The following is a 13,521-nucleotide window of genomic DNA, read 5'->3' on the forward strand; positions in this document are numbered from 1 at the left end:
CTTTCGGTTGCTTCATTTTATTCACAAACAATATTTTAATTCAATTAAATCATATTTTATATAAACACGTCCATCCTTACCACTGTGCATAAAACACCCCATCCATCGTGCAAGGAAATTGAAACGCACAATCGTAGCAGCCGTGGGTACGTAGGTTCCACGCCAACATTCGCAGTGCACGTTGCGAATTTCTATAGCAACGGAAAATAACAGCCTGCAGCAGAAAAGTACCTTATGAGCGCGAGCTCGTCCAGAGGTTCATTATTCGTTTTGCCTTCGAACGGAAAGGTCTCCTAAAGGGAAGAAAATTTTATTAGAAAAAAAAATCAGTGTCGAAATTTCAAAGTGTTTTAAAGCTAGAAGCTATCTTTTGGAAGAAATTTTACAACTAGAAGAACCACTGAAGCATTACTACCTGCGCTGGACTTGTGAAAGCAAGAACATCAGAACGCTCTTGAAGCTCCAACTTTGAAGCAATCCAGCTGCTGCGCCACAACTGTTGTACGTATTATACGAGTGGATTTATTAGTGCCCAGTGCTCCCTCCGTTACGGATTGTGCAGCCTTGACCTAGTTCTATCATTGGAATTTGTGGTCTTTGCTGCCATTGATATCCTTCGCTTAAAGTGTAGTTGAGCCCAAGTTCTGATTCTTCATTTCCTCCCCATTCTTTCATTCTTGCCCCGCGTGCAGTGATTTCTCGAAGAATCAATCCATACAAAAAAAACCGAAAATGTGCGATCCGTGCTGTGGTCCCTGCGATCCCTGCTACTCCTGCTATCCTTGCGTAAGACATCACTGCTCTTCCTGCCACAAATGTGACCGCTGTACCCTGTCCTGTTGCACCAAGCACCGTTACCATTTCTGTTACCTTTGCCTGCGCCATCACTATTAAGGGTTCTTTTTTATTGGTTTTGGTTAATTCGCGTGTCCCTTTCGCTTCCATCCTTGGCACCGCCATCTTTCTTTTGCTTTTCATCGTGTCGTTGGGTGTAGGATCTTAGTAGGCTCTAGTTGATTTTCGTACCAACGCTCAGCCTCAACAAAGGTGTGACTTTTGCCCGCTTAGTTGCATTACGTTTGTTACTACTCGCTCTCTTCCTGTCCCATGTCCTTACTCACTGCAAGGCCCTCAAAGGGGAGACCCGGTCGTAGACGCATCTGTCTACCGGATCCGTAGTTCTCCCTCAAACTTGATTGGCTTTCGGACATTAAAACTCTGCTCGCACAACGTGTACTAGGATAGAGTCGTTAGCAATGGGTGTTTGCTACACGTGTGTGTGTGCTACAAATCGATACTATTTTGCGAGCCCCCAACATGGCGCGCGCTCTGTCGCGCTACAAGGCAACACACAACAGCGTGTTTGAAATAGTATTTGAATTTGGATCAATGCCGCCAAGCCTTCCAATGGGCGATAAACTCCCGCCCCTGTCCTGTTCTTTTCCTTTTTTTGCGTGAATCCTCGTTATTTCGATGATGAGCAAAAACAATGGCAACCAACCGGAAGGCCAATCACATTCCGATGGTAGGGAAGGGGTGGAGAGTTACAGAATTAGGGAGTGTGTCAGGGAGAGAGGGAAGAAAGAGGAGTAAAAGTTCGTAAACCTTCGATAGCGCGGGGAGTAGTAGGCTCCTATAACGTTAGGACACACACAGGCTAGAAGGGGTTGTTGGGGACTTGGCCTCGAACGAGCAAAACTTTCCCATAGCAGCGCACAGTGTAGTAGGCCATGGATAGGAGCTTCGTGTGACTTCGATGTTCACGAATGACGTATAAGTTCAAGAATGATTTCGAGCAAATGCAAAGATATTGGAGTGTTGTGCTAATAACCCTATCTGTTTGTTTGAAGGATGTTTCAGTTCGTTGTAAGTCTAGAAGAAGCAGCATAGCAAAGTAGGAGCAGAGATATATTTGATTGAAATCGTTGTGTGTTTAGTGTATCATGTCTGGGAGTGTGTGGGATCCGCGCCCGTGTGTACAAAACAACTCACACAAGAGCACCTGTAATGTATAGATCAAACCCCTCAATATCAAAAATCTATTTAAAGTACATTCCATTTTACAGCCGGATATGTTTAGTATTATGGTACAAGATTATATTGTTCAAATCCAAGATTTGTTGAAGCTCATAACTGTGATCCAAATCGTAGAGTCTGATCGTTCTGAGAAGCATGTTTCCACAGCAGTGTGAAAACAGTGCCATTCGCCGTACAGATCAATCAGAGATGCCCTAGTGGACAGGACGAGAATAGTTTGATTTTCTCCACTCCAATGTGTGTTTAGGTTGTCTTTTAGTTGTGTTTAGAACTAAATCCCCAACACACTCAATTTAGGTACATCAAATATTAGGAACATTGCGCAAATAGGTATATAAAGGACATCAGTAAACAGGAGAGTCTTCACGGCGTAGTTGTAACACGCCACAGTGAAGAAACATCGTAGTATCCTCTGACCCCCATTTTTAGATCACCACCCCTGACAGAGCAAGAGTTTGCGTGTCATAGGTTCGTTTTTCTTCCGTTTTTTTCACTGGGACACCTCCTTTTCCCTCCAAATACCAAACAGTCGACCCCCCGTTCCCCCTCCTATCTGTGTTGGTGGAAGCGTCCATTGATCGTGTGCGACGGTACCGACACGGTACACTACTCCTGGAATCTGCGCCGCAAGGAACCGAATATTCCGGATATTCGGTACGAGGAAATGTACGACCGGTGCGGTCGAAGAATCTTTTAAAAAGAGTGTCCCCAGCAGAGAGGAGGAGTGGGGAAGTGGATGGGGTATGCTATTTTGTTTCCTTTCCACTCATACTCATCTTGTACACAAACACACACACGCAACTGTGTCTTGCATTTGATTTTGTTGCATTACAATTTGCACCATTCTTTTGTTTTGTATCTTATCGCACCGTCCTTCTTCCCATCCTGATTGCCCCCTCGGCATTTTTAGGGTCCCGTTGGACCATGCGGACCTTGTGGACCTTGCGGACCGTGTGGACCGTGTGATCCTTGCGGACCGTGCGGCCCATGCGGTCCCTGCGGACCTTGTGATCCCTGTGGCCCGTGCGGACCTTGTGGACCGTGCGGTCCTTGTGGTCCCTGTGCACCCTGCGGTCCCTGTGGACCGTGCGATCCTTGCGAGCCGACCTGCCGCACGGCCCACGACCTTAACTGCATGCCCCAGTGTCCCACCATCTGTCCCCCGCAACGCTGCGGACCGCGGTTCATTACGGTGCAGCAGCCGCCCCGGCTAGTGGCGCAGAAGAAGGTGATCAACACGTCGCGCACCGTGATCGACAGGCACGTGGTGCCGCAGACGCGTGCCATCGTCGAGCCGAAGCTGATCTACCAGCCGCGCACTATCTGCGAGCCGTGCGTCATCTACAAGCGGCGCACCGTGCCGGAGCCCAAGATCATCTACTACAAGCGCATCGTGCCCGACCCGAAGGTGGTCTGCACGCCGCGCGTCATCGTGGAGCCGAAGGAGATCTGCACCACGCTGGTGTGTCAGCCGAAGCCGCAGGTGGTGCAGGTGCCACCGGCCCGCGACTACTGCTGCGTGCCGGCGGGAACCACGTTCTACAACAATGGGTGCTGTCCGCCGAGCGTGGGCCCGATCTGCGCTCCGAAACGGTGCTAGGAGCAAGGGAAAGAACAGGAACAGCGCGCATCACTTCCGTTGATGGGTAAGTATACAAAGGTGTACGAATGGTGGTATGACCGCGTAACTATCGTGTTAGATTTTGACTTCCAATTCCATCGGAAGGAATTGTTTGAATATACGAACGTGAACGCCATTCCACCCTTGTGTCTTGCCTACTCATCGTGTCTCTCATGTCCCCTGCACAACATTTCAGTCGTATATTAATCTTTCCTATGTTTTTCCTCGCACGCAGACACCTAAACCATGCAAGAGTCGCGAGCTCCGAGGCGGAATTCTCATCTCCAACTGCGAGTGTCTTAAGCGCAACGGTCTCCAACATGACTGCCCACGTTCGGAGTGTCAGGTAATGCGGTTAAGTGGAGAGTTTCACATCCAAAACCTATAATTTGAACATCGTTCTACATTCCTTCCAGGCAAAACCATGCTGTCTGACGAAACCCGAAGCTTCCTGCTGTCCATCGCAGTGGGCCCGACGCTACCGGTTCGTGACGATGGGCAAGAAAAGCAATCCGGTGCGTCCATCGAAGAACTGCTGCCTGCCCTGCGGAGGTGGCGGGTGCAATCCTTGCCCAATCGATCCGACCTGTTGCGCACCTTGTGGACCATGTGGACCTTGCGGACCTTGCGGACCATGTGACCCATGTGGACCTTGTAATCCGTGTGGACCTTGTGGACCTTGCGGCCCGTGTGACCCGTGTGGACCTTGTGGACCTTGCGGCCCGTGTGGACCCTGCGGACCCTGCGGACCTTGTGACCCGTGCTGTGCCCCTGCATGCGGTCCGGTGTGTGATCCTAGCTATCCTCCGGTGTGTGATCCTTCCTGCAGCGTACCTTACTGTAAGTAACTACCATCCAGCAGCAACACAGCCCCCGTACAGCTGGTTTTGTTCGATTGATTGATCTTCACATCATCACAACACCTTAGATCCGCTGAAGCGCATCCGGTCGGCTGTACGGCAGCCTACGCCCCGGCCGAAGATGGCCAAAACCAATTGGTACTGTCCGCCCCGGTACACGATCTGGCGTCCACCGGCGCCCTGTCGTTACCGGGCACCGTGCAAAGCTCACTGCTACAATGTGGAGCGGTTTTGTTGTCCCTGTTAGGGGGCGATGCGTTTGTAGGGTGAAATAAACTCCACTTGTTTATCTAAATTGGTGAGATCAATCGAACAATACCTTTTTTTAATGTTTACCACCTAAAACGTTGAATTAACGATTTTCTCTTATCTCTCCACACAGGCGACCCTTGCAGTGATGGCTGCATACCCTGTGGACCGTGCTAGGATGTTAAGAACCGTGAGGAGCGGTTCACACAACCGAATGCATACACATCCGTGTCTAACACAACTCGCCCCCCATCAATGCCTGGTTATGTAGGTAGTGTGCCAACCAACTCCAGGACCTAGTCTCTCTTTTTACGCCATCGTTATTAGGAAAAGGAACACGCCCACGGCTGCAAGAACGAATATCGGCGATCTTACTACTCCGTTCGAAGAGAAATTACTCGTGTTGTTTCTATGCTTCCCTGTCGTTAAATATCTCTGTTGAGTTTGAAGAAAATTTTATCACACGTTACATAGAGAGGCAGCCTCGCACACCATCGTTAGCAAAGCATCGTGCATATGCTTCCCGTAGAGAGAGAGAGAGAGCAGAACGCATCGATAGGCACCCATTATCACCATACTCCTCCAAACGCACGAGAAAATCGTCTAGCAGCACCCAGTTGAAAGTAGCGCCGAACATATGTTCAGTGGAATAAAAAGCGTAAAAACGATTCGGAAATCAAACTAAACACTCTCTCCGCTTGTTGGCCTTTATTTCTCTATCCTTCGAAAGTAGAATGTAGAATATAGAGAGGGAAGTGGCTCTGTTTGGAAGAGTTTTCTACGGCTAAAGAGAACTTATCTATTTAAATAGGGAGCGCTTCCGTTCGCCTCGTCACACCATCGTGTTTAGCCCGACGATCGGTTGACTTTTGCTGCGCGCCCGATCGTCCCACTTTTTGGCCGCATTAGCGACAAACCCGGGCCGAATGGGAGACGACGAATCGAACTCATCGCGCCCCGAGTCGTCCAGCTTCCTCGTGCTGGTGCTGCGCTGCGAACATCTACATTCGGCACTGTGCTGCGATCCGGTTGGCGAGCTGTGATTCGATCCAAAGTGTGTTCGGATGATGTTGAGCGGTTTCGCAGGTGGTGGCGGTCTCGTGCGATAGTGGTTGTTCGCTGGCATTGGTGCACTGCTCATCTGCATCGCTTCCTGGTCAAACTTGTCGGCCGGGACGTAGGTGCTCCGGCGGGACGGTTGAATGTCCTCCACGAACGAGTCATTGTCATGGTACGCACCAGTCGAGTGATGACGCACGGGATGCCCATTCGAATGGTTCGTTGGCGGACGGTTCGTCGCGTAGCTCGCCGGTCCTGCATCGCGATAGTTCCGCCGATCGCGAAAATCGTTCCGCGGAAGGTACTGTATTTCTTTCCCCGCAATTCGACGGCTTTCTTCGGGCGCACGGACGTGGGCAAACACGGGCACCTGGGCCGACGGGTACACCTTCCGCTCGACGATGGATTCGGCGCTTCGGTTGAGTGGTGAATCCTCCCGATACTCATGCGGCGCTTGATGATCGTGATGGTGATGATTATGCTGCTGCGATGGTGGATGCTGATGCTGATGGTGACCGTTGAGCTGCTCCGGCTTGGACACAACAAACACCGTCGGCTCCGTCGTGTCGGTGGAGACATCTTTCTTCAGCGTTGCTGCCCGGGCGTCGGGTATATCGTGCGCGGTCGACGACACCTCCGTCTGCGTCATGTGCGCCGTCATCCGGGCGAGTGGATCGGCCAGATCGATAACGAACAGGATCGCCACGAAGAAGGACAGACAGCCGAGTATGATCGCATTGTCGTGCAGATCCGGATGGACTTGATCGATCGAGGCAAACACCAGCCCACCTGTGTGAGTATTAGAGAGAGAGAGGAAAAGGCAATACACGTTTTTAAAACAAAAATCCATTGTTTCTCGTTTTAGCCCGAAGCAATAACACTTACCGGCAGCGAAAAACAATAGCGTCCCGAGCGATAGGACGATCTTCTCAAACAAGGTCGGACGTGATTTGGCATCGACGCATCTGAAATGATATGAAATGATCCGTTCAAGCATATGTCTACATACAACTGTAGAAGCAGATTAGACCATTTGTCTGCAAGATCAGCTTCGAGACACTGAGTGCGTTTGTGTCGCTTTTTTAACGGAGCGTACGTGAAGTTGAAGCTGAATGATATCACATTCGTCGCACCATACCATACACAGAGCAGTGCCATTGTTCGGAACAGCGGGCAGGAACATGTGAATTATGCTAAAATTACCCCTAGTGCCTCTAGTGCCGTCCCCCACCCTACACCCTCATTGCGCAAGACACAGTGCACTTGTCAATGGTTCGACTCTGACCTAGCCGCTGGGGTTTAGGGTCGGGAGGCTGAGGAGTTAAAAGTTTGTCACCACAACGGGGGAGAGGGGGGAGTCGCACTCACAGCACCGCACCATGGTAATGAAAAGTCAACCAAGCAGGCTCTGAATAATGGGCATATGATGACGAACATGCGAAAAAATAACCCCCCCTCGACCCAATATCCCCACTCGAACGCCACGCATGCGCAAAAGATGAAGGTCACAGCGGAGGCGCTTAGAACTATCGGAAGAAAAACAAAGCCGTTCCGTTGTTGGATGTGGAAGGAGTGGAAAAAAGTGACCCCGCGGGGGGGAGGGTTATATGTTTTCCGCGCCCCAAACCAACGCTGTGCACTGCTGTGAGAATCTCTGGCCAGATCAGCCAGCCTCGCGTAGGGTTTCCCACATGGGACCATGCACACATGAGTTCAGGAACCCACACAAAAACACGCCAATTGTCTTCCGCCATAAGTCTGGGGACAATATGGACAAACAGCACTGTGCCACGACTAAAAACAACAAACCATGGCAACCGAAACGGCAGAGAAACAACCACGGCCAGGTAAGGTCTTTTTAAACACTTCCAAGGGGACCCCCGCTATTGACTCGCTCGCCTCGTTCGGTTTTTGGACTCTCCCGTAGCGCTCTCTGACCTTGTAATTAACATTAGTGCGATGACTATCGTGTATCCGCCGTAGACGATGTTGGTAAATGCATTTCCACCGCTGCTCCAGGTGATGTTGTGTATCAGGCTCCATTCGCTGGAAAATGGCCGAGCGTGCCGGGAAAAGAAGAGAGTGAAACGCTTTTTTATTGAATTAAATCGATGGAAGTCGTGCGAAAATTCGGGTGCCAGGTGTTTTACTATCTTTATTAGGTTTGATATTAGTAAGAATACTCTTTGCAAAGCCAAATCAAATGTAATGAAGGTCTAAATCTGTATTAACTGGTTTATTGTATCATAATATCTAATATTCATTATCATTTTTATTAGTTCTTCTTAAATTTTTTATTTTTTTTTTATTATACAGAAAGAAAGGCAAAAATGATTTCAGGATAATTGATTTCAAGAACTAGCGTTTTGAGTACTTTTTAAAGCATTTATTTGAGTTAATGTTTTTGATTATGTTAAGAGTTTAGTATTTATTTATGTATTTTGTTATAGATCATTATATAGTTAAAAATTACAACACAAAGATTAGTGCCTGGTTAGCCCAAATATTAGTTTAAAATGCTTCACTACTCCATTTTTTCAACTTCCAATTAAAGTTTCACTATTAATGTTTCTCTACAAACACTATAATTCCTTCACACTTTATTTTTGTTCCGGGATTATGTTACTAAACTCACTCCAAACTCCACCAGTCCTTGAGTAGCATCATTAACGACCCTTCACTGTACATTAGTGCCAATACTGTAGTTATTAGCTACTGTAGCTCTCGGTTAGCTTGTCTTCCACCCTCTCCCCGTTTGCCTTCCCAACACGCTTCATTTTGTGCTCCAATACTTTAATTGTTATGCAAATTGCTCCTAACTGCACAGAAAACGTTGTCACCAACACCGTACACCTTCCATCCCTGCGGAAGTGCAGTGGGCAACCCCTTCAAGGCAGAAGTATTCTTACCGCGATAGCTTCTGGTTTCGCACAAACACACGCCGTGACTCATGGTCGGTGATAATCTTCGTAATAACGCACGCCACACAACCGAGCTGGAGAGGAAAGGGTGGAAAAATGGGTAAGAGAGAGAGAGAGAGAGAGAGAGAGAGAGAGAGAGAAAAGATTGAGGAAATTACAATAGAAACACACAAACACATCACAGAACTTACTAATTCTAGAAACTTAATCACTATTCTTGCCGCTGGCTTCACCATGCTTCTTCTTTTTTTTATGTTGCTTACAACTTATACACCAAATTGCTAGAAATCTATTTGCCTGTTGTTAATTCTTCACGTAGCACCACCCACACACACACACACAATTTGCGTCGTTCGTTTTGGCCAGTCTCTCTGCGCACGCTGGCTCATCCCAATTCATCACACGCCCAGGTACAACACTTTTCACTTAACAACATTTTTCGCTCTCCACAACACAACACAATCGGGAACTAGTGTACTACTACTAGCTTTCACCCTTAGCAACGCGATTAATCAAATTTCTTGCCCGCCAACTGTGTGTGCTAATTGATTAAAAACGATGTCTTGCTGCTGCTGCTGCTCGCACTCGAACACCATGCTGTGTTGTTCGCCGTCTCACGCACCGTTCAAATCTTTCCAACCAGCTCGTTTCGCAAGAGTTGGTTTGATTGGGCCCGTTTGAGGGCCTTACTTTTTTATTGATAAAACTGATAAATAAATGATTAACTGACGAAACCAAAACCTTCAACAACTTTTCTTTATCTGATTGCATTCACACGACGCACACGACTTCACGGAGACGAGATCCCCAGCACAGGCCACCGACTTACTACCGCTCCGTTCGAATGGCTACCGTCGAATGGCTTTTCCGAAACGAGCGGGTGATGCTTTTTCCCACCCAACTGTACCCCCACCACCACCACACACGCACACAAATTGCATTCATCGCTGCACGTATGGGTGTCTGTGTATGCGTTTTAATGTTTTTGATAGGGCAACCGCTGCTTAGCTTAGTCAGAGTGTTTCAGTCATTCCTCAAACCCCGGGAGACACATACTAACAACCCAAAACAGTACCTATGGGTGTGTGTGTGTGTGCATTTTTGCGCGCACAACGTCCAAAGACAATGCTCTTCTAAGACGCGTACATGCACCGCTCACCCTTCTTCCCTTTTCCTTCGCTTTTAAAAGGGTTTTTTGTATTTTTGTGTGTGCACCTCCATTAAAATAGTTCCTCTAAACATGCCCGGCCCCGCCGACCAAAGAGGGCGTTGGATTCGCATTCAGCCGTAACGGGTGCAGCACACACAGGGGCTACCCCCCTCCCCCGCCTAATGCCTGCGCTACATGAATGAATGATGCGTCGGAATGCACAACCAATACCGTTGTCCCGAAAACCAAAAAAAAACACCCCGAGCCGCATTTATTATGTTTGCACGACGCCGTTTGATGTGCCCTGCCACTTTGGATGAATTTTTGTTCGACTTTCGGGCTTTTCCTTTCCGTTTTGCGGTGGTCGGCCAGCACACACACCTAACAATAAAGCCCGGCTGTTATCAGTGGTTATGCGAGAGTTTATTGCAGGTCTTCTTCATGTGCATAGGCAACATAGGTAGGGCGCGACTAGGCCGGTGCGTGTTCCAGATATGCTCTGCAAACGATAGGAAAAAACGGTGAGAAAATGCATTTGAAGGTGTCGAAGCGGTAAACGTTCATTTTCAAAGAATGAGTACTTTTTGGTAAGTTACGTCTAATTACAGGGAATTATTCAGAATAAGCTTAATATAATGCAATTTACATACACAAATCCATAGAAAAGTACTCTCAAACACGCAACGTACAATTTCTATTAAAATAATGGAAATTGTCATTAAAATAATGTTTGCGGTTTTCACCTACACCTGTGCTTGGAGCGGTCGTAGTCCAACGCGTAACTTTTATCACCATTTGTCCCTCGACCTCCATAAAACATATGACACCTGAGTCACCTGTGCCCCATTGTACCGACAGTACACTGCACCCCTTGCTAAAGCACCATGAATCGAGCGTTTTGTTAGATTCCAATTATTCTCACCTACCTACCTGGCAAATAGAGTAGTTAATTGCTCCCCTCCCCAGAGTGGTTTCACTTTTTCCTCCGTCACTTCAGTGCTGTTTAGCACCAGCAATGGCCACCACCACCACCAACACGGTATGGCAATATTTATCTTGTAGCCAAAATGTGGGACTTTCCCGGGTGGGAATACGAGTGCGTTATGCAAATTTTTCAAGACACAGCAAACATCATGCGGTTTAGGTCTTGTTACTGATCTTGTTCCGGAAAGGGTCGCCGACAAAGAGATGGTTTCATTGAGGGTAATTTTGGTTGTTGGTCAGCTGTTCCCATCGCATAAAACGGTGTCATGCACGCTTCAAGTTGTGATAGCAAATACAATAGAACAACCACAACCAAGTTTGTTTCTGACCTTCTTCTGTTCTTGGCAAAATCTTGTTAGATTGAACTCATTAACGTCCACCAGCAAGCAGCCTGTGTTGAGTACATATGAATATGATTGATTAATAAACCACAAACTGCTTCATGAGTCATGACACTCCTCTCTTACCCCTCTTTTCTCTAGGACGCCGCGTTGTTCAATTCCTCCTGCTTTGGAGCTGACTTTTCCTCCATCTCGCAGTACAGACAGCTAAGCGTCACCGGAATCGCGGCATCGTACAGCAAGTCCTCCTCCGCCTGCTGCTTCTGCCATGGCAACCGGAACCGCTTGGCACGGTGGGGCAGTGCGCTCGGTTGCACACGGTAGGCACACCCAATCGCCCGCCCGATGTCGTAAAACGAGTAGTTGTGGTACGAGAAGTATTCCGGATTTTTGTAGCTAAAGTTCTTCGCTGCATCGCCCGTCATCGGTATGGGACCAAGTTGCTGGGAAGAGAAAAAGAATGTATTAGTTTTTTCCCATTACTTCTTTCTGTCGATGTCACTGTTTGTTACATTATCGTACTCCGTCTCACGGAAGACTTTCGGCGACATTCCGGGCAGCAGTTCGTACTCTGCCGGTTTGCTCACTTTGGGCATGTTCCGTCTCGGTGCATCCAAAGGGTAGGTGTCCTAAATAATGAGATTTTTGTGGGTGAAATGGGAGTGTTGTATGGTGAACACACGACCCCTTACCTCAGGTTTACAGTGAAATTTTCGTACAAAACGCAAAGAGCGTGTAATTTTCAGTAGTGACGCCATGACGGTTGTGACACAAAACGTGCCTACTTCGATCAAACATGGAAGAATTGACTGTGGATGAAGGGATCATTTTCGAAAGTGGTTGAACAGAAACGAAAAAATCAACAGACTTATACATTTCTTTCTCTTATTTTATCCGGCGCTACAACCGCTTTGCGGTCTTGGCCTGCCTCAGGAGTGTCCGAAACCGCTCACGGTCTCGCGCCTTCGTCTGCCAGTCCGTTATCCCGGCCTTAATGGCGGACGCCTCCACGCCATCTTGCCACCTCAATTTGGGCCTACCACGCCTCCTCTGTCCTTGTGGACGGCCTAAAAAGACTTTTCGGGCTGGGTCGTCCGTTTCCATGCGTACAACATGGCCAGCCCACCGGAGCCTGGCGAGCTTAATACGCTGTACGACAGTGAGGTCGCCGTACATCTCGTATAGCTCGTCATTATAGCGGCTCCTCCATTGTCCTTCCACACATACGGGGCCAAGTATCCTTCTGAGCATCTTCCTCTCGAACGCGGCTAAGAGGGTTTCGTCAGATTTGGACAGTGTCCATGTCTCAGAGGCGTATGTGAGTACTGGTACTATATAGGTACTATATAGTCCCAGCTTCGTCCGTCGCGACAGGTTCTTTGAGGTGAACTGCTTTTTCAGGCTGTAGAATGACCGGTTGGCAGCCAGCATCCTTGCGCGCAACTCAACTTCCATACTGTTGTCGTTGCTGACCTTTGACCCAAGATAGGTGAATTCTGGGACGACTTCAAAAGTGCGTTCACCTATCTGTACATCACGCCTACGTAGATTTGGATTATTTATTGGTAGGTCCGCTGATGTTGCCACCATCAGTTTGGTCTTTGCCTCGTTTATCTGCAATCCGAGGTTCTCTGCCGCCTGCTCAATCCCTTGGTAGGCTTCTGCTACATAGGAGAGCCGCAGACCAATGATGTCTATATCATCAGCGTATGCCAGGATCTGGGTTGACTTATAGAAGATGGTTCCCGTAGTCTCCACCCTCGAATCGCGGATGGCCCTCTCTAGCGCCAAGTTGAATAAGAGACAGGCAAGCCCGTCCCCCTGGCGCAGACCCTTGGTGGTAGCAAAAGGTCCTGAGAGTTTTCCATCCACCCTCACCTGGCATGTGACGTTGGTCATAGTCATTCTAACTAGCCTTATCAGTTTGGCCGGGATTCCAAATGAGCTCATAGCGTCGTACAGTTTTACCCTGGCTATGCTATCGTATGCGGCTTTGAAGTCTATGAAGAGATGGTATGTGTCGTTTCTGTATTCAGCCATCTTCTCCAAGATCTGCCGCATGGTGAAGATCTGATCAGTGGTTGATTTTCCGTTTCGGAATCCTCTTTGATAGTTTCCTACTATCTCTTCGACGTGCGGGACAAGGCGATCCTGTAGGATCAGGGAGAATATTTTATAGGCGGTATTCAACACCGTAATACCCCTGTAGTTGTTGCAGTCCAACCTATCTCCCTTCTTGTATATGGGGTAGATGATGCCGAGATTCCAATCACAAGGCATCGATTCGCTATCCCACACC

At 48.3% G+C, this 13,521-nt stretch overlaps 3 protein-coding genes across 5 annotated transcripts; 1 reads left to right on the top strand and 2 right to left on the bottom strand.

Moving 5' to 3' along the window:
* Window positions 1-252: 252 nt before the first annotated feature.
* LOC1270825 (keratin-associated protein 5-2) lies at window positions 253-5,453 on the top strand. 3 transcript variants are annotated; one of them, XR_009766036.1, is made up of 6 exons: window positions 253-501; window positions 693-786; window positions 3,894-4,004; window positions 4,075-4,498; window positions 4,587-4,816; window positions 4,901-5,453. XR_009766036.1 is itself a non-coding variant. In XM_061657114.1 (5 exons), exons 2-5 carry the CDS (start codon window positions 733-735, stop codon window positions 4,942-4,944), a joined length of 633 nt encoding a protein of 210 aa, XP_061513098.1. In that variant the 5' UTR covers window positions 254-501; window positions 693-732; the 3' UTR covers window positions 4,945-5,453. The 3 variants fall into 3 exon arrangements, 2 of the variants coding, with proteins under 2 accessions (XP_061513097.1, XP_061513098.1); XM_061657114.1 differs by lacking the exon at window positions 4,587-4,816 and having other exon boundaries at window positions 254-501; XM_061657113.1 differs by lacking the exons at window positions 4,075-4,498; window positions 4,587-4,816; window positions 4,901-5,453 and adding an exon at window positions 2,948-3,683 and having other exon boundaries at window positions 3,894-4,008.
* LOC1270824 (bromodomain-containing protein 4B) lies at window positions 5,446-11,043 on the bottom strand. The gene is made up of 6 exons (XM_061657111.1): window positions 10,828-11,043; window positions 8,939-10,396; window positions 8,736-8,821; window positions 7,765-7,872; window positions 6,712-6,791; window positions 5,446-6,615 (listed from the first exon to the last, which is right to left on the bottom strand). Exons 2-6 carry the CDS (start codon window positions 8,981-8,983, stop codon window positions 5,600-5,602), a joined length of 1,335 nt encoding a protein of 444 aa, XP_061513095.1. The 5' UTR covers window positions 8,984-10,396; window positions 10,828-11,043; the 3' UTR covers window positions 5,446-5,599.
* Window positions 11,044-11,055: 12 nt separating this feature from the next.
* Window positions 11,056-12,037, bottom strand: LOC1270823 (uncharacterized). The gene is made up of 4 exons (XM_309544.5): window positions 11,915-12,037; window positions 11,735-11,851; window positions 11,349-11,665; window positions 11,056-11,272 (listed from the first exon to the last, which is right to left on the bottom strand). The coding sequence occupies exons 1-3, from the start codon at window positions 11,978-11,980 to the stop codon at window positions 11,360-11,362; spliced, it is 489 nt and encodes a 162-aa protein (XP_309544.4). The 5' UTR covers window positions 11,981-12,037; the 3' UTR covers window positions 11,056-11,272; window positions 11,349-11,359.
* Window positions 12,038-13,521: the final 1,484 nt, after the last annotated feature.

Source organism: Anopheles gambiae, chromosome 3 (genome assembly GCF_943734735.2).
Source record: "Anopheles gambiae chromosome 3, idAnoGambNW_F1_1, whole genome shotgun sequence".
NCBI classification, from domain to species: Eukaryota; Metazoa; Arthropoda; class Insecta; order Diptera; family Culicidae; genus Anopheles; species Anopheles gambiae.

What these genes read in the sequence shown, in the direction of transcription:
- LOC1270825 (XM_061657113.1), top strand. Translation starts at nt 733, where the DNA reads ATGTGCGATCCGTGCTGTGGTCCCTGCGATCCCTGCTACTCCTGCTAT. An exon ending in GCTACTCCTGCTATCCTTGC is followed by an intron (nt 787 to 2,947) that starts GTAAGACATCAC and finishes CGGCATTTTTAG; the next exon opens with GGTCCCGTTGGACCATGCGG.
- LOC1270824 (XM_061657111.1), bottom strand. Translation starts at nt 8,983, where the DNA reads ATGGTGAAGCCAGCGGCAAGAATAGTGATTAAGTTTCTAGAATTA. An exon ending in GCACTAATGTTAATTACAAG is followed by an intron (nt 6,792 to 7,764) that starts GTCAGAGAGCGC and finishes ATATCATTTCAG; the next exon opens with ATGCGTCGATGCCAAATCAC. An exon ending in GCTATTGTTTTTCGCTGCCG is followed by an intron (nt 6,616 to 6,711) that starts GTAAGTGTTATT and finishes ATACTCACACAG; the next exon opens with GTGGGCTGGTGTTTGCCTCG.
- LOC1270823 (XM_309544.5), bottom strand. Translation starts at nt 11,980, where the DNA reads ATGGCGTCACTACTGAAAATTACACGCTCTTTGCGTTTTGTACGAAAA. An exon ending in AATTTCACTGTAAACCTGAG is followed by an intron (nt 11,852 to 11,914) that starts GTAAGGGGTCGT and finishes CTCATTATTTAG; the next exon opens with GACACCTACCCTTTGGATGC. An exon ending in GTGAGACGGAGTACGATAAT is followed by an intron (nt 11,666 to 11,734) that starts GTAACAAACAGT and finishes TTCTCTTCCCAG; the next exon opens with CAACTTGGTCCCATACCGAT.